The sequence below is a fragment of the Triturus cristatus genome, chromosome 4_2 (assembly GCF_964204655.1).
Source record: "Triturus cristatus chromosome 4_2, aTriCri1.1, whole genome shotgun sequence".
Taxonomy (NCBI): Eukaryota; Metazoa; Chordata; class Amphibia; order Caudata; family Salamandridae; genus Triturus; species Triturus cristatus.
Window position 1 is genome coordinate 297,210,708 of NC_140586.1, and position 25,997 is coordinate 297,236,704.

A 25,997-nucleotide genomic window follows, 5' to 3' on the forward strand; every position below is an offset into this window, starting at 1 on the left:
TGATGCGTTAAGGTGGAGATAATTCGGAGATAAGTCCTTGTGAATATGCCCCATAGTGTTGTATTTAGATCTCCCTTTTACACGCTGGGAAAGGTCCCTCCTAGACGGTGTGAGGGCTGGATCAGTTGAGTGCTTATTATGCTTCCCTCTGGTGCGCACAGTAGCCTGTCCGTGTGATGACGCCTCTCCCCAGTCTTTATTACACTTTATGTTTTTCTGTAAATATTTTAGTATTTGTTTTATTTACATTTAAAAACTTTTGAAAGGATCTTGCTTCCAGGCACTGCAGAGTATAATTACTTTACCTGCAGTTTCTAGATACCTCGGATGTGTGTTACAGAGTGTGTTCATCCTTCAAAGCAGCAGTAAGAGCACGCAAAGCTACAGAAGGATAACTCGATTTGAGCACTTTCAATTTTTGCATTTTAAATAAGATATTCCTGCAGCATAGGGACTTATGTTCATTCCTTTAAAAATGTTCCTGCACAGGCTCACCACTAAACTCTGCTACATTTGGGGGCGTGGCCAAGCCGCGAGCTAAGATGGCCGCGCGGCGTTGAAGCTCCGCCGCCGGCGCAGCACTTACACTGCTGTTCCCGACATCCTGATGCGGGCGCTGGGTGCCCGGCCCCGACGCTGACTCTCCTGCGGCCCCGGGGCGCTCCTGGATAAAAATCTGGCCCTGACTTCACCTGGGACGACCGGCGGACGACGAGGGCTCCCGGACCTCAGGCCCAAGATGGCGGCCTGAATCGGCGGCCGAGGACGGGAGTGCGGAGGCGGCGACCGGCTGAGTAACAGGTACCCGGGGGGGAGCTGGGGTGGGGGTATTGAGCGCCGGGGTGCGGACTGGTGGGGGTCTGCTCTGCTACCCGCGCCGCTGCTGGCCTGGGCCTGGCCGGGCGCTGGGGCTTTGCTCTGTGCTGCGGTCGCGGCCTTTCTCGTGGTCTCCTCCCGGGGGCCCCGGGCTAACACGGCCAGGGGGCCTGGGGGGGGTGGCGGGTCGGCTTGTTGGCAGCGGGGGTGGGTTGGAGGGACTCCGCGCCGGGCCGAGCGCCTGGGCTGCCTCTGCCCCTTTCCTTGGGCCCTCGCTTGGTGGCTCCTGTGTTCTGCGGCCGGTGCGGCCGGCTCTCCCTCTCCCCCTCCCTGCGCCTTCTTGCCACGTCGGCTACTGCCCCACCGGACTGCCCCGCTGCTTGGTTCGGGTCCTGTGCTCCCGCGAGGGCGCTCCCTGGTTCTGGGGGTGGAGGCCTCGCCCTGCTGCTGCACATCTCGTGGCGGTACCCGGGACTGCTATACAACGGGGCCGGGACCGGCTGGATTCCACGGGGGCCACTACATCGCCCGTAACACTGGCCCGATCAGTTGCTGATTGAACAGTCCTCCTGTGCAGTCTCTTCACCGGCTTGGAGCCACCTTAGAACTGCGCCAGGCTGGTTGCGGTCCAGCCGTGTGGGGGCATGGGTCGTAAGGACCCAAAGCAGAAAACGCTGCCCTTCGGAAAGCTACCTGAACAACCGGCGGAACGTCGCCCAGAAATGCCGGCCCCCTCCGGGGGCCCGTCCAGTGACCCGGCGGCCTGTGCCCCAGCCCCGGACTGGCTGCAGGAGATGCGTGCTGGGTTCAGGGCCCTCGATGGTCGCTTTGATGCCCTGGACAGAACGCTAGAAACGATGGGGGCCAATATCCAGGCCCATGACAAGCGGTTGGTGGAGGCTGAGGCCCGGATATCGGCCATAGAGGATAGCGCAGGGCACGAAACCAAACGCATGGATAGAATGGAACGCATTTTGAAGGAGGTGGCCATCAAGAACGAGGACTTGGAATCGTGCAGTCGGCGCAACAACGTGCGAATCACTGGGGTTCCGGAGTCCACGGCTACTGGCAGGCTGGACGTTTTTGTGGAACAGCTGTTGTCGGACATTTTTGGGAGAGAATCCTTTACACCGGGCTTTGTGGTCGAGAGGGCGCACTGCTCCCTGGGGCCGCGACCCAATCCGGGGCTCCCACCTCGCCCGCTGATTGCCCGCATTATGAACTTCCGAGACCGCGACACGGCCCTGCGGCTGGCTAGAGAGAAGGGTGAGATCATTTGGCAGGGCTCGAGACTCTCATTCTACCCAGATTTTACCGCCATGGTCCAGGAGGCCAGACGTAAATACGTGGGGACGAGGGCGGCACTCCGCAACCTGGGCCTCAAATATGGCATGCTCTACCCGGCCCGGTTGCGGGTTGAGATTGAGGGCCGTTCTCGACTCTTTGACAATCCTACTGAGGTGCAGGAGTTCTGCCGGACATACAAGCCACGCAGGGGCCCTCCGGGGGGAGATGAGGATGGACGCTCTCCTCCGCGTAGTGGATCGGCGATTAGCCAGGACCTGTTTTCTGGCTCAGGGGTCGGCTGAGTCGGTGCCCGGGTCCTAGAGTTGTCTTTTTCGGAATGTTTGCTACAGGGGACTTTGCAACACTTAGTAGTATAACTGTTTAACAGTGCTGGGTGGGTGGCGGGTCGTTGTCATCCCCCTCTGTTTGATACCGCTGGGAACACTCTTGGTTCCGATGCTCTGTTTTTTTCTACTTGCTTATACTTGGTATTGTTCCTTAGAGCTATGTTTTTTTTCCACAGGTTGGGGTTTGCCTCACGTTTGCGTGGTATGGCTGGGTGGAGGGAGGGGGGGATGGGTTGGTTACTTTGATTTTATTGACATGGCTGGTAGTGTGTTAATTGTGCGGATACACAGAGGCACGGATGCTTTCGGGCCCCCATTGCTAGTTACATGGCGCCGATGGCTCAAATAGGCTTGAATGAGTCCCCCCTTGGCCTATCCCTAATGTCTTGGATGTCAGGGGTCTGAACAATCAGCGTAAATGTAAACAGATACTACATTACTTAAATCGGCACAGGGTTGACATTGCTTTTATCCAAGAGACGCATTTGCACGCCTCTGTTGATTCACGCTTTGCGGCCTCGTGGGGCGCTCATAGATACTTCTCCAATTTCAGCAATTACGCCAGAGGCACCGCGGTGCTGATTCACAAGAGAGTCCCGTTTCACTGCCGGGCGTTCATGGGGGATAGGGAGGGACGCTACTGCATAGTGCGGGGGGTGTTGATGGGTCATGCGATCATTCTGGTATGTGTGTATGCTCCTAACACTGATTCCCCGGAATTTTTTCATGCGCTTGCTTCCCAGCTTGCAACTCTTGAACCGGCCGGCCTCATACTTGGCGGCGACTTTAACTTGTTGATGGATGTGCGTCTGGACAGTACTTCGGGGGCCGCTCACTCCAAGCCTAGGGCTCGGCGCGCACTACTTGACCTATGCCACCAGTTCTCTCTGACTGACATCTGGCGCAGGCGCAACCCGCACATCACTGACTACACACACTTCTCGGGGCAACATAACACTTGGACCAGGATTGACTACTGGCTCCTGTCACCGGGCCTGTCCCCCTGGTTCCGTGAGCTGCAGACCTTCCCCAGAACCTACTCAGATCACTCCCCGGTGTCACTGTGCTTGGATGTTCCGCGGTCCGAGGGTTTTGAGCGGCAGTGGCGATTCCCTGGGAGGGCGCTCCTGGACGACCTATTTGTCCACGAGATTTCCGAAGCGGTCGAGGACTATTTCACGATTAACACCGGGTCGGTGGACTCGTGGGCCGTGCTTTGGGAGGGGTTTAAGGCATATATCAGGGGGATTTGTATAGCTAAACATGCTGGGGTCCTAAAGGCACTGCGTGCGACGATTAAGCAATTGGAGACACAGCTCGATACGCTTGACGCTGAGGCGCAGCTTGCGCCCACTAGCGACGTGTCCGCTAGGAGGCTCAGCCTCCTGACCGATTTTCGGGACGCAGCGGACAGAGAGATTCTGTACCTGGGGAAGTACCAGACGGCGCGTAGATACGGGGTAGGGGATAGGCCGGGACGCACTCTGGCGCAGGCTCTGCGGCCGCCGTATAGTAAGTCCTTGATAGTCGAGGTGAAGGGCGCAGACGGTTCGCTCCGCACGACGCCCGCAGAGATCAGGGACGAATTCCTGGCCTTCTTCTCCGATTTATACACGACCAAGTTAAGTGAATCCTCGGCCTCTCGTGACGCCTACTTGTCCGAAATCGCGCTCGTATTCCTGGATAGGGGTATGCAGGAGTTCATGGCGGAGCCCATAACGGTGGCTGAGGTTCGAGGGGCGATCAAGGTGCTTCGTGGCTCCTCCGCCCCAGGCCTCGATGGCTTCTCCGGGGATTTTTACAAGGCCTTCGCTGATCTACTGGCGCCGCAGCTTATCGAAGTATATGCGGAGGCACTGGAGCGTGGATCCCTTCCGCCGACCCTTAGCGAAGCGGTAATAGTTCTGCTCCCAAAACCAAACAAGGACCCGACGTTGTGTGGGTCATATAGGCCTCTCTCCCTCTTGAACTTCGATTACAAGATCCTGGCCAAAATAGTGGCCAACAGACTTTCCCAATTGATGGAATTCATTATATCACCCGCACAATCGGGCTTCGTCCCGGGTCGCTCTACGTCTTTGAATCTGCGGACGCTGTTCACGGTTCTACACAGAATTAATCCGGCCACGCCTGCCGCGGCGATCCTCCTAGACACGGAGAAGGCCTTTGACTCCCTAGAATGGCCTTTCTTTCTTTCTGTCATGCAACGCATGGGCATGCCGGAGAACTTCCTCGCCACCACGCGGCTTTTGTATAGCCGCCCCACGGCCCGCCTGCGTATGAATGGTACGCTGTCCCGCCCTTTCTCTTTAACACGAGGTACGCGACAGGGCTGTCCGCTTTCACCGCTACTGTTCATTCTGGCCATGGACCCCTTAATCCGGCATTTCCAGGAGCGGCATCTCCACAGGTGTCTCCAGTTTCGGACGGGTCCCTTATTAGCTTCCCTCTACGCGGACGACACTATACTGTATGTCAGGGAGCCACAGGTCAACCTTGCTCCCCTGATACGGGAGATCCTTCGCTTCGGTGCCCACTCGGGATTGGGCATCAACTGGCACAAGTCCATCATTTTCCCATTAACTAGCGGCACCTCCCCATGGCAGTGTGAATTCCCGTTGGAGTGGTGCTCCGACTCGGTACGTTACCTGGGCATACAGATACATCTGAGCACGGACGAAATCATCCGCCTCAATTATGGCCGCGCGATTGCCGGGCTGGAGACACAGGTGGAGGGGTGGCTGCGGCTCCCGCTCTCCATGCCGGCCAGAATTGCCATCATAAAAATGATCGTACTCCCCAAATTTTTGTATCTTTTTAATAATATCCCTGTTCCTCTCACTCGGGCATTTTTCTCCACCCTACGGTCCCACTTGATTAGGCTGGTTTGGGGCGGGAGGCACCCCCGGATCCGCTGGAGGACTCTTACGCTCCCCCATGACAGAGGCGTCTTCGGCGTGCCGGATATGTATTTATACTACCTGGTCGCTCAGTGTGCGCACGCCTACGCCTGGTACCATCCTGACGAACGGATCCCGTTTCTTCGACCGGAGGCGGATTTCGTTCTCGCGGGTCGCTTATCGGCAGTGTTACCTAAGGGGGTTCCCCGGAGCCCAGTGGATATCCAAACGGTGTCCACCACCAGCTGGGCCTGGAGTCGCCTTTCTCGCTATTTAGCCCGGCCTCTCCTGTATTCCTCTTCTCTCCCATTTCCTAACCCAGGATTGTTGCCAGGCACGGGAGTGCTGCTTGTGCAGCGTACTTTAACTAAGTTTAACCTTACTAAGATCGGAGATTTATACCCTGGAGGACACATATTCTCGTTGTCGGAGGAGGCGCGCTTCAGCGAGGCCACTTTCATGGACAAGTTTCTCCTACGCCGGCTTTATTGCGCGGCGCGGTCGGAAATGGCGGGATTCCCACTCGAACCTGAGTCCTTTGAAACCCTCACCCTCCTCATTGATAAAGATTCAGGAGCGCATATGGTTTCTAAACTTTATAAGTCATGCGCAGCTCTGGTTCCATGTGCGGATGACCGATTGCGTGCGGCTTGGGGGACGGACTTGGGTAGGCCTATTACGGACAAACAATGGACCGCTTGTTGCAAAGTCACTAACACTATATCACTCAATAGTCGACACAAGCTCCTCCATTACAAATTCCTTAGCCGCTGTTACATGACCCCTGATAGACTCCATGCCATCGATCCCTTGCGGCCCCACACATGCTGGAAATGCTCTGCACCACACGCTGATTTTGCACACATGTCATGGACATGCCCCAGACTGCAATCATACTGGACGCAGGTACACGAGATCCTGGGCGCTATGTTGGGGCTTACGTTGGTCCCCACACCTGAGGTTGCATTGTTGGGCTACACGGTGAATTTCCCTAAGACGGTTCGGAGACTTGCCTCTCTAGGCCTACTACTCGCCAAACGGGAGGTTGCAAAGCGCTGGGGAGATAGGACGGCCCCCACAGCTGGGATGTGGCTCACTTCCATGGCTTTCTGCAGCACAAATAGCGAGATCTACTCCAGCCTCCTCCCCACAGTTGCGCGACCCAAGGATATCTGGGGCCCGTATAAGACGTATATCGCAACCCTGCAGAACGCTTCCCCACCGCACTCCAGTTCCGTTATAGTGCCTACGGGAGTGGGGTAGTCGGTATGGCACCCGAGTTATGCTTATGGGGTGATTCTGACATGGATATGATGTTGTGGTCCTACTTATTGTCAGTCCTGAGCTGCGGTTCCCTACGAGCGTGGCCTCGCTGGGGGGTGTGGGTCGATAATAGGGGTGCCCATGCTGACTGAATGATGGGTCCTTGGCGTGAGATTATCATTTTTGAGTTCGGGCGGATGGGAGCGTTGGGTTGGTGGCTGGGGGTTTACGATCTGATGTCTTGCTTATGAGCTGTTACTGATATATGGGGCGAGAGTGTCGTAGTGTATCTCTTCAATGGTTATTTATTGAGCACACAGCCGATGTCTTTGTAGTGTTTTGTTTTTCAAAACTAAATAAAGCTTTAAAAAAAAAAAAAAAAAAACTCTGCTACATTTTATATATTTATTTATTTAAGAGACTTATAATGTGCACAGCTACCCCGAGGGGTTTCCCGGCACAGGATAGAAGCAGCTAACCAAGACTGCAGTGGGCAGATAAAAAAGCCAAGTCTTCAAGTCTTTGCGAAAGGCAAGTAAGGAGTTACGGTTCCTTAAAGAGGCGGGGAGAGAATTCCACAGCTTATGACCAAGGTAAGCAAAAGAATGTCCCTTCATGCAGGTAAGTCAAAACCTAGGGGTAGCAAACAGCGAGAGGCTGGACAATCTCAACAGATGCGTGGGCACATACGGAGCCACCAGTCCTTGAATATATATGGGAGCTAGTCTATGTCCGGCCCTGAACATATAGTACAGAGTCTTGAATTTGATGCGCTTTGCAATATTAAGCCAGTGCAGTTCGTGAGGCAGGAAAGAAACTGAGGCGTGCCTTGGTAGGTGAAAGAGTAACTGGGCTACCGCATTCTGAATGATGAGTAGATGGCGAATCAAGGTCTTCTCCGCGCCCAGGTACAGCACATTGCTGTAATCCAATCTAGATACGACCAGAGCCTGAATAACCATTCTCTGGTCTGCTAAGGGAATTAGCCAAAGGATCTTTTTCAGCCACTTGAGAACAGAAAAATAGGTAGCAGTAACCTTAGATTCTTGACCTTAGTTGTTGGGTTGGGGTAGGTAACAGCCCAAGGGAGTCCGGCCAGTTGCTGGGTCCCCAGAGATCAGGATTATTTCCCAAAAAGAAGACCTCGGTTTTATCACTGTTAAGCTTCAGCGCATTTTCATTCATCCATAAGGAGATATTCCCCAGGCCCAATTGGAGTAACGAGGGATCTTGATGTTGGGCGGCTGATAACAAAAAGATGATCTGAGTGTCATCAGCATATGAACAGAGGGTAAGCTCATACTTCTCAATTACATCTGCTAACAGATGAACATAAATGTTAAAGAGCAAGGGGCTCAAATGTAATCACTGAGAGACACCAGAGGCCAGATCTAATGTCTTAGAACTTACATTGATCGAAGGGACCTGTAAGGTGCGATCCCGTAGAATGGAGGCCAAGCCTTCAATGCCCAAGGAATCAAGTCTGCCTGTCAGACTAGAATGAGACACTGTGTCAAACGCCGCGCTTAGGTCAAGCAGAATGAGGACAGCCTTGCCACCAGAGTCAAGAAGTTGTTTAAGACATTCCGTAACCCCATGAAGAGCAAATTCGTTGCTGAGCGCAGCCCTGAAACCGGACTGCGAAGGATGGAGAAGCAGATGAGTCACAACGAATGTGGAGAGTTGAGCGTCAACATGCTTTTTCAAGATTTTTGAAAAGACAGGAAGAAGGGAAATAGGACGGAAACGTGACCAGCAGGAAGGGTCCAGATACATAGCAGACCCACAGAGGTTTTTTGAACAGTATTGTTTTGCAGCCGTTGAAATATGCTGCTTTATTATATTTTGTTGTTAGTCCATCTTACTCACCAGGCACTTTCAGAACTATTTAGCAGGAAGTTTTCATGTATATTTTGTATGCACTGTATTATCACTGTAGGAACGCTATTCTGCAGTTTTATGTATGATGTATTTTGCAACAGTACTTTTATGATTTTATTTAAAATGAAATAAAGGTTTTCTGAACTGAATTGAGACACAGAGGAAGGGGAAAGAAGGATTCGAGAGAGAAGAGAGGCAGGAACGATAGAAAGAGAGTGAAGGAAAAAGAGAAAGTGCAGTAGAGAGGGTTTGAAAGATAGACAAGAGTTAAGGTAGAAAATGATAAAGAGTGGGTAGGAAGACCAAAAAAGAAATAATAAAGATGGAGAGAGAGACGTGGAGAGAGAAGAAGTGCATGGTCGGACATAAAATAGGCCTGCTCACCAAATAAAAGTGCCACCCATCAGTGACTTGGATAGCTACAAAAGTGGCCCACATCTGCAAATATGGCAGTTTTGAACTTGTACAGACAGCTGTATAGAAATGTTTTGTAATGTATGGGAGACTGCATGCATGTGTGCTTGCTGAAGGCAATGTTTGTGGTAATATCAGAGAAAGCAACAGTAAAAACCAGGGGGCACATTTACTAATATTTCCCAAAACACAGGGCAGCAAATAAAGTTACAGCACTGCATTGCATGAAAGGGAGAGAGCAGAAATGCTCTATATTTACAAAGATATGAAGTATTTCTGCTCTCTCCTTGTGCTGGTGCACCATGGTGCAAGAATGCTGCCATTACAGACTGGATTGTTCTTGTGCAAGCAGGGACATCCACCTGCACAAAAACAAGGCTTAGAGGCATTTTCCTCTTTCTGTGTGTGCTACAGAATGCAGCACATGTGGAAACAGTAAATTACTCAAAGAAATAAAGATATTTGGCCTCGTTTCACCTCACTTGGGAAGGCATAGCATTTTGACGAATTCCCATGTTTATGCCTATGTAAATCTGGGAATGTGCCAAAATTCATGGGTGGATGCATGAGAATGCCCAAGCTTCACACATGGTTCAGTGACTTAATATCGAGAGACAAAATATCGACTACACAAAATATCGCCGCTAAAATATAGAAGGACAGAATATCGACTCCCTATCTACAAACAGGTAAGTACTAAAATATCGATTCCAAAATATAGAATGTTAAAATATAGTTAGCTAAAATATGGAATTAAATAAATCTTAAAAACAATTAAATAAAACATACATAATATAATATAAAAAAGCTTAAAATGTAAACATAATTAAAGTAATGTAAAAAAAGTAGAGATTTTGTTGAATAGTGAGAGCGTAAAATTTACTATTCCCACTCCAGTGAGTGCAACAGTAGGGAGAAACGTTGGATAGCGTAGCGGTAAAAATTACTATTCCCACTCCAGTGAGTGCAACAGTAGGGAAAGCGTTGGATAGCGTAGGGGTAAAAATTACTATTCCCACACCAAAGACTGCAACAGTAGGGAAAGCGTTGGATAGCGGGAATGGGAAAATTACTATTCCCACTCCAGTAAGTGCAACAGTAGGGAAAGCGTTGGATAGCGTAGGGGTAAAAATGACTATTCCCACTGCAGTGAGTGCAACAGTAGAGGAAATGTTGGATAGCGTAGGGGTAAAAATTGCTATTCCCACTCCAAAGAGTGCAACAGTAGGGAAAGCATTAGATAGCGGTAGAGTTAAAATTACTATTCCCACTCCAGAGAGTGCAACAGTACAGAAAGCATTGGATAGCAGGAACAGAAAAATTACTATTCCCACTCCAATGAGTGCAACAGTAGGGAAAGCGTTGGATAGCCTAGGGGTAAAAATTACTATTCCCACTCCAGTGAGTGCAACAGTAGGGAAAACGTTGGATAGCATAGGGGTAAAAATTACTATTCCCACTCCAAAGAGTGCAACAGTAGGGAAAGCGTTGGATAGCGGGAGGATAAAGTTTACTATTCCCACTCCAGAGAGTGCAACAGTAGGGAAAGCGTTGGATAGCAAGAAGGGAAAAATTACTATTCCCACTCCAGTGAGTGCAACAGTAGGGAAAGCGTTGGATAGCGTAGGGGTACAAATTACTATTCCCACTCCAGTGAATGCAACAGTAGGGAAAACGCTGGATAGTGTAGGGGTAAAAATGACTATTCCCACTCCAAAGAGTGTAACAGTAGGGAAAGCGTTGGATAGCAGGAGGGTAATAATTACTATTCCCACTCCAGTGAGTGCAATAGTAGGGAAAGAGTTGGATAGCGGGAGGGTAAAAAATACTATTCCCACTCCTGAGAGTGCAAAAGTAGGGAAAGTAATGATTTAATTTTAAAATAAGATTACATTAATTATCAATACCAATAAAAAGTTAATTACAAATAATTACCAATTAATAACAATTAATTACCATTGAAAAAACGTAATTAGCAATTAATACAAATTAATTACCAATTAATACAAATTAATTACCAATTAATAATTAATTATCAATTATCAATACACATTAATAAAAAAATATTATTTACTTTATTACAACTAATTTACTTCCCACCCAATTCCCCTATAAACCCACAACCCACTCCCAATAATAAAAAATCCAATTAACATTATTATCAATTAATCAATTAATAAAAATAATTTTGCAATTAATAAAAATTAATTAGCAATTCATACAAATTATTTACCCATTAATACAAATTAATTACCAATTAATAATTAATTATCAATTAATTATCAATACACATAAATACAAAAATAATTATTTACTTTATTACAATTAAATTACTTCCCACCCAATTCCCCTACAAACATCACAACCCACTCCTAATAATAAAAAATACAATTAACATAATTATCAATTAATCAATTAATATAAATTAATTACCTATTAATAAAAATGTATTACCAATTAATAATTAATTATCAATCAATTATTTATCAAAACATATAAATATAATTAATATTTAATTAACCATAATTAAATTACTTCCCACCCTATTCCCCTATAAACCCACAACCCGCTACGGAATTAAATTACGCAAAAATTAAATTACATAACATTCATTAGTTTAAATAAATTAAACATACATTACAAAAATAATACATAATTTTAACATATATACTACCATACATAACACTAAAAAAAATTAGATATTATAGATATCTATATTTTTAAATTCAATATTATGGTAATCTATATTTTAAAATTCGGTATTATGGAATTTTATATTTTTAAATTCTATATTATGGAAATCAATATTTCGTACCCCAATTTCGATATTCTGACCTATCTATATTTTGATAATTCGAGGTTCACCTCTGCTCCCTGCCAATTACAGACCGATCAGTCTGATAGACGTTCCACAGAAGCTTTTCGCGAGGCTTCTGTTGGATCGACTATTGGACTGGATCGAAGAAAGGGACATCCTAAGTCCCTTTCAGGCTGGGTTTCGCCAGAAGACCTCCACCATAGACCAGGTCTTTAGGCTGTCCCTTATACACTGGAAAACAATACAGCTGGAGGGTGGCAGTCTCTATACTGTATTTGTGGACCTAAGGGCAGCCTTTGACCTGGTCCCACGCGGTAAGCTCTGGGAAGTGCTGGCGAATGTCGGGGTGCCAGCTGATCTCCTGACCATGATCATCCGCCTCCACACAAACACCTATGCTCGTGTGAGGTGTGGTAGACATGGAGCATTGTCAAATAAGTTTCCCGTTGACAGAAGGGTAAGACAGGGGTGCGTACTCGCACCAACCCTGTTCTGCCTCTTTGTCAACGGTGTCATTGATCACCTCAACGGGGTCCCCAATTCAGATGTCCCGAAGCTGGAGGGAAGGAGGGTTCCGGCAATTATGTTTGCGGACGACACCCTCCTTCTCTCCAAGTCACCGATGGGAATCCAGCGTGTGTTGGATGGATTCTGGGACTTCTGTAGGGAGCATGGACTGGAGATCAATACCTTAAAGACTAAATTTATGGCCTTCAATCCGCCACCCAGGCTTTGCCGCATCCCACGTATAGGGAATAACATACTTGAACGAGTAAACACCTTTGAATATCTTGGTGTTACCCTTAACGAGGAATTGGGGTGGGGTCCACACCAGGAGAAAGCCAGGATGAAATTAGTGCAACATACCAGTGGAATATTAAGGATGATAGGGAGGAATAGGTCGACCCTCAAACCTATATGCCCACCCCTTCATATTTATAGAGTACAAGCCAGAGGAGCAGTCACATATGGCAGTGAACTATGGGGTCACAAAGTCCTGGACAGCTTGGGAAAGGAGGAGAACAGATTTCTTAGGCGTTTAGTAGCTCTTCCTCGGAGTACACCCCTAGTGCCTCTAAGACTTGACCTGGGCATTAGACCCCTGGAGGAAGAGTTCGCGCTTCGTCCCGTGATCTATTGGCGTAGATTATGGACGGTGCCTGAACTGATTCACTATAGACAGGGTCTACAGGAAGTTCTTGGCCTCCCAAATGCGGGGAACATTGTCTGGCTTAAGTTTGTAAGGAATAGTTTGGTGAGCCTGGGTCTAGATGCACTTTGGAACGACCCTGAGAATGCCTGCTCTAAGCTTCCTAAAAAAGCTCTTACCAAACTGTACTATGATTCCAAGGCTCCCTTACTTCGACCTTCAAAATCTTTAGGGTCGTTAACACATCAATTCCTTTACATGAAGACCACATATAGTTTTGAATTAGCCCTTGACAATGTTTACCCTGCAATAATCAGGAAGCTTTTTTTGCAATGGAGGCATGGATCCTTGGCAATTCGTGCTCTTACTAGCCGTTGGTCCGCGCCGACATCCAGTATTTGCCCGGCATGCAGTGCAAGCGACGAAACCGAGCTGCATCTAATATTCTTCTGTCCGGGCTATACTGAGGCGCGCAGAAAATGGATCATTCCCGTTTGTAGGAATCTGGGTTTTACCAGATGCCACGAAGCCTTTAGAATTCTCAAAAGCGAAATGGCTGCACACATTGTGTTTGCTGTGGCAAAATTTCTGGGGGCTTTATGGCACAAACGGAAGCGGTACTTAAATATGTCACCATGATTTGTTTTGTACTCTGTTATAAAGGCACATGATTACATGTAATTGCCAGGAATCTAGCCTTGCGGCTGTACCAACAACTTGTAACCATTTTTATCTATTGTTCTTAAATGTTTTTATATTCATTTTATGTACTTTTATGGAGATTCTCCGAAATAAAGTTTTTCTTGACTTGACTTGACTTGATAATTCGATATTCTGTCCACTCTATATTTTGAATTCGATATTCTGGGCAGTCGATATTTCTGAATCGATATTTAGGGTGTTCACCTCACACATGGAAGACCTCACAAGTTGAAATGTAAGGTAACGCAGTGCAAGCAGCTGCCTTGTGTCACATTTCTTTACAAAGCCATGCGTGGCTTTGTAAATATTACTGGAGCATTTGCATTCTCCTTGCGTCGCCTTGCGTGATGCAAGGGCAATGCAAAGGCTTGATAATTATGGGCCTAGACCTCTAGACCATAAAACAGGCCCACAAATACCAAAATAAGGCCCATGCGCTGACCAGCCCTTCTGGCACTTCTAGAATACCCTCTAGGAAAGAGAGCAGGACAAAGCAGGGAGGGAGATAAAGTAGAAAGAGAGCAAAAGAAAGAAAGAAAGAGAGGAGAGAAAGGGAGCGAGGTAGAGCAATTAACAGACTGTGTGTGAGAGCAACAATGAGAGGAAGTGAGTGGAACTACGGAGACGCGGGAGGGTGTTTGCAAAAGTGAAATGTGAACATGTGCAAAGAGATACAAAATGTAGGGTGTACAGAAATGACAAGAGGGGGGCTGCAAGCTGGCTAAAGGCTAGAAAAGGAGGGGAAGAGATGGCAAAGAGTAGAAGATCACTGAGGCCAATTCTGTCTGAAGTGACAGTACAAATGAAACATATTTCAAGGCCTGCTCTCACATTCATGTAGTTGAAATGAGCAAGCATTAATAATTGAAGCTGCTCTCTTGGGCCAGGGGCTGCTCAGCAGCTGTCGCAGCCCCGGTACACGGGCGCTTCTATCGTCACATGACTGAGCTGATATCCTTTTATCAGGACCCCTGAAATTTATTTACATCAAATTCCTTCTTCTGTGCCAGGCTGGGTAATTTTTGTGATGGGCTCAGTCCAGAGATGAACTTCACAGAGTCTGGGACCAGGGCTTCTCACCTCTCTGATGAGTCTCCACTTAGTCTGTAATCCACCCCAATTCCTCTCTCTTCACCATCACAAGCTTTGAGTCTCGTTATCTCACTCCTGCAGGGCTTGGTTCATCCCAGCTTTCTCCTTTTGTCACAGTGTTCATATTTTATTTTTCTAGTCCTCCTTGTTATGGTCTGCTTGACCGCGTAGCTGTCGCCAGACAATTATGTGAGCATCACAAGAAAGGGGAATTTGCTCCACTCAAATATTGGGAGCTAGGGGTACATGTTTTGATTGGCCAGACGTTGTGTGCTTCCACAAAAAGTACTTACCCTCCATACAGCTTTGATCATTATGTTTATTTATCCAGCTGCCTGCGGTTGAACTTTCAGGGGCACACACATGACATTGTGATACTATTAAAGTGTCTTAGATAACTAAATAATGTATGGTGTGTTTCTCTGTAAGCAGTACAGATGAGCGGAGGGCAGTCAATGACCTACATGGATGTTTAGGTCTGGCTTGACAGTGCAACTGTCACCTATTTGTTCACCCTACGCCAATATTATTCTACAGATCTTTGCTTCCATACAATCACATATCCCTTCCCATATTTTTTACTTACAATGCTTCACATCACCATATAACATTCCTTTAAAGCCAGACCTATCAGCATTCCAAATGCTTGTTTTTTATTTTCTTCCTTTCCCACTCTTGCTCGGGCTCAGAGTTCCAAAATGAGTATTGGTCGCAACAATCGACACAATTTTATAGTGTGCTAAATTTTGAAAATCAAAAACCGGGACATTTGTTCTTACTATTTTGGGGGTATTTAATATGGTGCAGACTAGTGCTTTACATGAGCACTAGATTACTTTATACAGGGTCAATTTATTTTTTTAAAGGAACGGGGAGATCAAGTGATTTGCCCATATTCACAGGATGAGGAGCTGACGGTGAATTCAAACCTGGTTCTCCAGTTCCAAAGTTGGCAAGTCTGGCCGTTACGCCACATTTAGCATCAACCCAAGGAGCAGAGAATAACTCAATTGACAAAGCTCATCAAAATACAAACACAGACAATGACAGGATAGAGGTATTTAAATGCAACTTCCACATACAGTATGATCTGTGTCAACTGTTTGTCTTTTGGCCAGCGGCTGGCAACAAATTCTGTACTGGAACGCATGAAAACTTGCCCCTCTCTGTATTCAGTCGACCCTCTCTGAAAACCAGGACGTGCTAAAATCACTGAAATGTAACATAACAAATGAGAAGTGGTACCGTTCTGGCAAATCCAGGATGCCTGATCACCCCAAATATAAGCTCTGCATAAATTGCACAATCCAATAAAAGGCCAGAAACAAACGCTGTGGCGTAGGTTGGTCACCCAGAAGTAAAACGTAAAAATACACCAGTGCAGAAGAATTACAATTAAATTGAGATTATTTTCAGCTGATTGACAAAAATAGGACTCTTTGCAGAGGTGACTGAACATAAGTCTTGGTATCAACAATAACAAGGGGTCAAGACTCTCTGCTGTTCAGCCAACAGGCTTCTCCTCAGAAGACTGTGCTACACTTGAGCTCCTAAGACCGCATGTCCAACTCACCTCCCCTCTCACAATCCAAAACCTTCTCACCTAAACTATTCCATACATAAAATACTCCTCACCTTATCATCAGGGATGCTCCTCATCTCACTAGGAATACTCCACACCTTCTTGTCTGCCATGCTCCTCGACTTCTCAAATCGAATAATCTTCACCTTCTCACCTTTAATAGTCCTCACTATCTCACTTGGAATGCTTCTCACACAGAACATTCTTCACCTTCACACCTAGAATACTCCTTATCTTCTTATTTAGAACACTTCTTGTCTTCTCACTCAGAATACTTCACCCCTTTTCAACATGAATACTTCTCACGTCTCACCTGAAATGCACCTCACCTTCTCACATGGAATACTCTTTGCCTCTTCCCACCTCGAATACACCTCACTTTCTTCCATAGAACAATCCTCAGCTAGAATATTCCTTATCTTATTCCTTATAATACCCTTTATTTTCTCACTTGGCATACACCACAGCTTTTCACCTTGACTCATTTTCCTGTAGAGACTACTACTCACCTTCTCATCTAGAACGTCCATCGCCTACTTGCCGGGAATAAGTCACCTAAAATGCTTCTCATCTTCTCACCACCTAAAGTACTCATCAAATTGTGTCCTAAAATACTCCCCACCTTTTTATCTGGAATATGCAGTCTTCTTGCACACACCTCTCACACCGATTCGCATGATTCCGCTACAAGGAATTATTTGAGTTATGCCCACCCCTACAAAATATTGAAATGCAAAATCATATCGGGAAGCACAGACTTATTGTTCCTAACTCAACATTTACGCTCCTTGAAGATATAACCACCGAGGTTCATATGCGGAGCTAGGAGCAGACAGGCTATACTTATTTACCCGTTGATATTTGAGTTTCAATATTTTTTCCTCTGTATTCTGTGCCATCTATATTCTGGTTTTGACATTCAGGGTACATGCCTACCTGATGCACTGGTGCTAGCTATGGTTTGGGTTTCTCCAAAGTCTTAACTCTGAAAAGATCACATTCACTAGCTATACCCCTTTCCAGAAAACCACAGCTCCTCCAGTGCCGCACAAACCCACAACACCACACACACACTCTTATTTAGGTGATGTTGTTTGGTATGGGAACTTATTGGCAATGGTTTGTCTCAACAACAAGGGAGGGCTGAGTGCTGTGTTTCTAAGTTATCTGACATGCACAGAGAGGGCGGGAGAAGATGTTTTCATGAGGAGGGATTGAGGTAGTGTTTGGCCGAACAAACCATGAGTCCAGTTCTATGTAACTGTACGGCCTAATGTATTTCGAAAAGGGGTTTGTAGCACATGCATTGAAAATCACAAAAACATGCAATCTAGAAAGAAATAAAAGAGTTGCCAGACAAATGGCCGTTTTAGGGGGGAATTGTTTAATTCTGCTGTTCTCCGGGACCCCATTTAAAGTGAATCCACCGTGCTCACCAGTCAGGGCAGCTTTGGTGGTGGGTCCAGCATTCTTTGGCACCCTGAGCTCATGGTACTGCTCCCCGGCCAGCGTGCTGTAGACCACCTTGTAGCCGCGCACCTCCGTCTCGCTGTTGTCCCACTCCAACTCCAGGCTGGACGACCCTCTCGCGCCCACACGCAGGTTCTTCGGGGCGTCGATCTCTGGTGGAAAACACAACAAAGCGAGCAGAGGAACATGGTAAGAGATCCATACTCTCCCTAGCACCAAGGGAGCAGACATTGGCCAACACGCTCTTTATTGACTAGGGACGCTGAAGCGGGCTGGTGGCTGCATGAACCTCAAAAACTTTGATGTTGGTTTGTTTGGGTTGAGCCATTACTTGATTTGAATTGATGCCTGCAGGTGGAGCCCACTAGCGCTCATTTTTGGAGACCAGCACTTAGCTTTTACTCACCAGACTTTGAACCAGGTCAAGAGAGAGAAAAACACAAAAGGAGAAAAGGATGATGAAGAGAAAGACACAAAAACAGTGTCAAAGGGAGAAAGCAGGGAAGGAAAAGAATCAGCCTGAGTGAAATGAGGGGGCAGGAAGTGTAATCAAGACTATTAGCCTACGCGAGGTGCAGGGTATTCTGCACCTCGATCTATGAAAGCACTGGCCGCAGGCTTCTGAGAAGAACTTTAAAAAATTTGGGCTCAGGACTTATTATTTTACAAATGAAGCACGGGGGCCCACGAAGCTGTACATTAGGTTGCTGGATTCAGGGTTTGATTCCGAGCGCTAGTTTCAGTGGGTAGCTAACCCATTGGTGGTGGTCCCGGAATTTGCCGACCACGGCGGCTGCATTAGAGAGCGGGGGTGCTGGTACGAGTTTTCTACGTTCGCTGCCCCGCGGCAAATGCATTGAGGAGTGGGGGCTTGCGATTGCTGCCCTTAAACGGCATGTAAGAGCGGGGGTGACCGCCGCCCCCAAAATGCAGACCGCCCCTCCAGCCCCCTTTGCAACGCCACTGGCTGGTTTCAACACACTAGGGGGCAGATTTACAAGCCCCTTGCGCCACTTTTGCGTCACTTTTCCCATTTTAAAAGTGACGCAAAAGTGGCGCAAGGGGCTTGTAAATCTGCCCCATGGTTTCCCTGCTAGTTCCCTCCTAGCTCCCAATGTAATTTTAACATCTACTGAAGCATTATGCTGTGTATGCAACTGCCGAAGGACTAGCTTACATCCCTCTCATGAGCTCGAGATGGAGCAAAAAATATATAACAGGTTACCCCGAATCTAGATATGAGGAATTGTAAGCCCACGTGAATAACAGCCATGACCATGAAGCACTGGGGCATGAGATCTTTGAGTTATTAAAACCTGCAATTGCGATGTAAAAGATGGACTGACATATAAAACTACAGGGTGCGCAAAGAAATGGAAGACCAGAAAGAGGAATAAAGAGCTACTAAAGACAAAGTACAAAAATAAAGCATTGTGATGAAATTATGATGTAACAGATGCATTAAATATAAAACTACAAGGTATAAAAAGCAATGCAAGATTTTTTTTTAAATGACTACTAAAGAAAGGGAACATATATAAAACACCGTATATGCAACTGTGCTGTGATCAGATGAACTAAAATATAAAACTGAAAGTTGCACAAAGAAATGAAAGACTGGAAAGAGAAAAAGGGCTACTAAAGGCAGAGTACATAAATAAAACATTGTGATGAAATTGTGATGTAACTGATGCACTAATAATACAACTACAAGGCATACAAAACAGTGAAAGACCAGAAAAAAGGGCTACTAAAGAAAGGGTTCATGCATAAAATACCGTGATGAGTCTGTGCTGTGAACAGATGGACTAATATATAAAACTGAAAGTTGCACAAAGATATAAAGGACCAGAAAGAGAAAAAGGGCTACTAAAGAAAGGGTGCATACATAAAACACTGTAATGCGACTGTGCTGTAATAGATGGACTAAAATATAAAACTGCAAGTTGCACGAAGAAATGGGAGACCAGAAAGAGAAAACGCTACAAAAGACATGTGCAGACATATAATATTGTGATGCTTTTATTTTTGTGCGCCGCACCTTTGTTTTTCGGTTTTAGTGAGAATATGTGGCGTGCCTGTTACTTTATGTATCAAAGTGACATCTGACTATATTTGGATTTTAGAATTAATGTATTAATGTGTTTCTGGCTCTTCCTGTTGAGCAGGTCTCTAGTTCCATCCCCTCACCTTCCACTTGCCCCTTGTTATCAGTACTTCTGAGGAAACCATAATGTACAGATGATCTTGATATGAGTTTGTAAAGATGTTGCTGTAACTTTGTTACCAAACAATTCTAACAGTATGGTGAGTACAACATATCAGATAAACTATTCAATGTGACGTGCCAATAAAAACTCAAGGGGGCATATTTACGACGAAGTGGCAGAGCGTGGCGTTAGTCTCCTTGGCTTAATGTCGCGCTCCGCTACTTCAGAAACGCAGAGCTGCACTATATTTACAAGAATACGGTACAGCCTCACATTTCCCCCTGCACTGGTGCTAATTTCAGCTGCCTAGTGCAAATGCAGGCACCCTTGCACCATACTGCAAGGGTGTCTGCGTTGAGAGGAAGATTGTTTAAGTGCAGGTAGGCGTCCTTCCTGCACATAAACAATCTTTAAATGGTATTTTGTAACTTTTACGTGTGCTGCTTAACCTCTTCGGTGCTCAGGACGGCCCCCGGCCGTCCGACATCAAGGTGGGCGTGTGCTGAGGACGGCCCCCGGCCGTCCAAAACATGCCCACTCATTAATTCTCCCGCACAGCGCCGAAGGGTTTAATTCAAAACATCTTTTTCTTGATTGTTTAGGTGCAGGAAGGGAATTCTTCCTGCACATAAACAATCAATGGCATTCTACTGTTTGCACAATGCAGCACACATAGAAACAGCAAAAACTGGGAGAAATAAAGCATTTCTCCTCATTTCGCTTGTTTAAGACCAGGTTTTCCCTGGTCTTAATTTTGGCGCAACCTCCTATTCACGCCACCCTTGTAAATAGGGGGAAGCGTCAAAATCAATGGGTATTACAGTGGAACACCCACCGCAACACCCATTGCCCACTGCTTTTGCGCTAAGTACAGCATGAAAGGGTGCCTTATTTAGAAGGCAGAATTAAGCTACTGCCTTGTCAATAAGGCGAAGCCGCTATCGCCACCACATCATCACTAAATTTGATGTTGTGGGGGCGATAGGGGCTTGTAAATATTCCACAAGATTCTGTGCGATCATGTAAGCAGCTGTATGGTCCTAAAACTACTCCTGAGGCAGCTCCTTATCTTGGGATATTTGCAGGTTTGCAGAGCCTCACTGGGGACCCCCCGCCCTTTTTTTTTTAGCTTTATCGGGATTGCAAGCAAATTTGCTTAGCAGTACAATCATTTGAAGGCGGGGTTACTTTAAGTCAAATTCTAACAACTCTCAGGTAGGTCAACAACCACAGGCATGTTTCACCCTATTTTCCTAGCATCAGTGTGATATAGTGGATATACTCTGGGAGGAAGCAAGATGGAGGGGCAGTGAATACAAAAATACCCTCCTTTACGTGTGGTGTAGATAAAAAAATAAGAGAAATGAGAAAAAGACCGCTACTGTAATGTGCAGCAGAAAAGAAACATTCCCCCATTATGAGCCATAGCCGACGGAAGCCCGGCAGCCATTTATTGAGGGATTTTTCTTATGAGAGCTGTGTAGTGCAATGAGTAATCTGCAGATTTCTATGACCTTCGGTGAACTTATCTCTAAAAAATGGGAGTGCCTACAGGTAATTCAATTTGCAGTTATGCATTATACCAACAAAAATCATTTATTTACGCCTCTAGCTTTTGTGAATGGACCTGTATAACACAAAGCTTTTATATCCATGGTACTTGTGTCAAAACAATAAACAGATAAATACTTCTACACAACTGTTTTTCCTGGACCACTGGGGCATCAGACATTATTCCTTTCTTGCAAAGATGTATTTCTTTTTTTGAAATAACTTTTTATTTTCCCGTTCTAGGTCCGCAGCGACACCACTTCTCTAAAGGGCGCTGCTACCGTTGGGGCAGTAGGCGCAGTGGCACCGTGGCCCAGACCCATGAGAGGGCTCATTGAACCGTGATGATTGCTGTATTTTATACTTTACATCTTCTCCCTTTTACATCTGCTTTTGTGTAAGGTCTCAGACAATCTGTTATCTTTAAAGCGCTCTTCTGCCTATGTGGCTATGTCTGCGCTACAGGAAGACTTTAAATACATTAATTAATTAATAAAACAGTTATTTGAAAAGTCTGGTGAGAAGCAGTGGGTGAATGAGTGCTCAGTGACTGCATGGCTGAAGGCAGCACTCTGATCACATGTAACTCCCTTCTGTTGAATGGTACATCCTTGCTCTAGAACAAAGTTCTCCAAGGTCGGTCCTGGAGTGCCGGATCCATGCCAGATTTTTAGTATATCCCCATTTACATAAATGTAGTTATCTTAAAAATCTGGCATGGATCCAGCCCTCCAGGACTGACTTTGGAGAACTCTGCTCAAGAATCTAGAGATTTTTTAAGGGCATGGTATTTATTGGCATGGATATGACCCAGATGATGTCAGAATTGTTAGACAGAACTGGTACAAGAGAAAAAATGACTCCTTATCCCGTATTTTTATATACATTCACCAAAGCTTTGAACTTGGTGGCTGTGTGAACTACAAGGCACTGGAAAGCAACAGCAGTATTAGGAGTCTGGTGCACCTCTCACTCTCCAGGACAGGTCAGTTTCTCATGTCACAAACACTGACCTACTGATCCATGGGAGTTGGCTTCCCTGAACATTCCTTGATAGAGCAGGTCCTTGAAGGCAGGGTAGGAGGTTGTTTACTGGGGTGAAGCTTAAATACCTGATTATCAATGTTAAGATATTGAAAGAATCGTGAAAATTTGAGGGACACCAAACATATTTGCTTCATAGAAAATAAAGGGACAGTACACTCAGATGTGACATTCCGGAAAGCATACAAAACTGTTGTAGTGGAGAAGCCACAGCCTGTGTGACTCGGAAAAAGAAGAGAGACCAAGTAATTAAATCAGTGGAGGAGCGATTGAATAGAACAACTCTTACCATTGGATAGAGATCTAGTGACAAGGGAGCCATTAAAACTCAAGAGATTGCATTTCCAATCCATATCCACCAAAAAAAGCCCAAAATGAATTCTTTGCCACATAAAAACAACCATAAGAAGTGAAGGATAAGGCAGGAAATTGCTACCAGAATGAAGGCCATAGATGGATTGGGTCAGTGCTAAATGAGTGATGGTCTCCCTTGAGCCATAGTACTGAGATAGCACAGGCATTTGCAGACCACATTGAGACACTCTACACCACATGGTCTACTGTAGAGGGATTTATCCAGGATCTAGACGCACCTTTCCATGACTGGTCGCGAAGAGCTCAATGGGGTGTCGGCAGCTGAGGTGGTCTCAGAACCTATTAGCAAATGGAAAGTGCTATGGTCCCTGGCCCTAAATGACTACCACCTCCATTTTTCAAGGAGCTGTCCAGCAAGAAAGTGGACCCCCCTAACGTTTGAAAAGGCTAAGTAGGACCTATTCTTACGTTATGACCTAAGGCTGACAAATATAGTACTAATATATAAAGAAGGGAATTGCAGGACGGACTGGGAGTCATATAGAACCTTATTCTTCTAAACGTTGACATCAAAATACTGGCCAAGTACCGGCCAAGTGCCTACACAGCATTGAGAGATGGCTAATTCATTCAGATCAAGCTGGATTTATATCAGGCAGGGGTACTAGACACAATCTTAGATGCCTCTTAGCTGCAGAGACTAAGGTTGTCAGAATCTTAAGCAGAAATGTCTCTAGATGTGGCTAATGTTTTCGATTCGGTTGAGTGACCTCATATAATGGTGGTCCTCGAAAAAATGGGCTTCAGTCTGCAGTTCTTATACTGGCCCAAATACTGTACTTTGCTCCCATGGCCAAAGCAAGGTTGAACAGAATTTTGTCAAAATTATGTTCTCCTAACAGGGGTACTCTCTCACCTGTTATTTTCTGTTGCGCTGAAGCCATTAACATGTTGGGTCAGGAAGGATGCCCTGATTAGAGGCCTTAAATTGGAAACGCAATCGATGTTAGAATATAGCTATATGCAGATGACCTACTACGGCATATTACAGACCCAGAGGCTTCTATTGAGAGAATTATATATTTGATCTACATTTTTGGAGGTTCCTCCAGGTTTAGCATTAACGGGCATATATCCATGGTATGTCATTTACTCATCACCTCTCAGAGTAATGCTTTAAGTCTTAAAAATATTTAAGTGTATATGTCACATGGATGAAACTATATTCCATAAATCCAAATTACACAGAGTCCGGGAGGAGTTTCTGAGAGATGTGAAACACCGGAGGCCATCACCTCTTTCAATGCTGTGTAATCAGCACAAGATTGCCCTTCCCAGGTTTCTTTACTTGCTTCAGAATATGCCATGCTGGGTGCGAGAGACCCTTTTCTGGAATGTAAATAAAATAATATGTACCCTGCTGTGACCGGGGCTCCCCAAGAATTGCATTGAAGATATTGACACGTGGAGTCTATGATAGACACTACACTCCCTAATCTGCAGAAGTATTATTGGACATTGCATATTGCGACTGTGACTAAATTGACCTTATCGTCCCAGCAAAACCCTTCGCTCCATGGTGGACAGACAGGCACTAGGAGTCCAAAGCTACTCAGGTGCACTGTCTGGCACTACTCGGGTTTGGATCTGAACCCAGGCAGCCACCGCAATTAGAACATGGATGGTACCCACAAGAAAATCGACTGAAAATGCACATTCACAGGCTACACTCCTCTATGGATAGCTAGAGGCACCTACAGGGGTTTAGTTAATGGGACACAATAGGGATCTCCACACAGGTATGTGTGGGGGCCATGGGGCTTGAAAATGCCACACAACTGCAAAAGGACTTCAGTCTGACACACAGAGATATTCAGCTACATAGGGGCATATCAGCAACAACCGGCGATAATTATTGCTAAGCGCACTTAGCGCTAGGATAATTATCGTCAGCTAACGTGGATTTTTATCGCTGAGATAGCGTGCTATTAGCAACGCTTATCTCAAAAGCGATAAAAATCCTAGCGCTAACTGCCAAACGTGAGATTATCGCTAGAAACCCAGCGATAATCTCACGAAGTTTGACGTTAGCTTGATGATAGGGCCTCACATACTTAGCCATGATATCCACCTTCCATAGGATGTCATGGCTAAGTCAGTCCTGAAGCAGGCGTAAGGAAAGTAGCGATAACAGGGGCTATCGCTACTTTTCTTGCCGCTATGCTTCATAGCGTGGGGCTTGATGATAGGCGAAATGTCGCTTAGCGACATTTCTCCAGTCATGTCAGGTCAGGAACGCCCATTTTGCATCTCATTAGAGATGCAAAGCTGGGCGTTAAGAATCTGGGCGCTAATACAAGGTTTCACGCGATAGCGTGACCTTGCTAATTAGGCGATAAAATTATCGCCGCTTTATGCCCAAAAACGGATGCAAAAGCTGATATGCCCCATAGTGATTTGCCATGCAATATGGGTACACATGACTAGAGAGACCCATTTAGAGCATAGGGGGTTGTTGGAGGACCTGTTACCACAATAGGCTGTGCCTCAGATTGCTAGAATCCTGATTAACAAAACTACAGCCATCTTGAACAGATTGAAACTATGTTGGGAGGCAGATGTAGAGGAGCAGGAAGATGCAGAATGGGAAGTGGTAAGTATGGAGTATGATGTGATGACTCATGACCGGACAATGGTAAAATGTTCAATGACCTGGGGTGTATTATACCTGTTGAGACAGTGCAAGGTTCTGGGGGATCCTTGTAGACCAGTCTATTTAGACATGGAGTGGTGCATGGTTGCTGAAAAGTATGTGTGTGAGGGTAGCTGCTGCCCAATAAATATGAGAAAGTCTGGAACATGCAGATGGAAATAGAGAGACTCGTCCTAGATGTGGGAGACAGAGATGAGTTGGAGTCCAGCCACATATTGAGAATATGAGAAGTATTAGGAACAAGAGAGGGAGTGTCAGCAGCTGATCGTTCTATTAGCATCATGCAAGATGTTTCCTTCCCAATTATATATTTAGCAAACAGGTTGTTCTCCCTAAGTAAGGCTCTTGGGTTGCAATTCTTCCACATCGTGTACCTTTAGTTTTGTCTTTGTTGACATTATAAAAAATATGATAACATATCTGAAAATATTGTTTTACAATT

General features: G+C 45.9%; 1 protein-coding gene across 3 annotated transcripts in view; it reads right to left on the reverse strand.

Moving 5' to 3' along the window:
- The window catches only part of TNR (tenascin R), a 1,024,744-nt gene that overhangs the window by 161,968 nt on the left and 836,779 nt on the right, over nt 1-25,997 (reverse strand). For all 3 annotated transcript variants that reach the window (XM_085601599.1, XM_085601598.1, XM_085601597.1), the window contains exon 10: nt 17,689-17,874. In XM_085601599.1, coding sequence (XP_085457725.1) covers nt 17,689-17,874 — 186 coding nt within the window. The remainder of the gene's footprint in view (nt 1-17,688; nt 17,875-25,997) is intronic.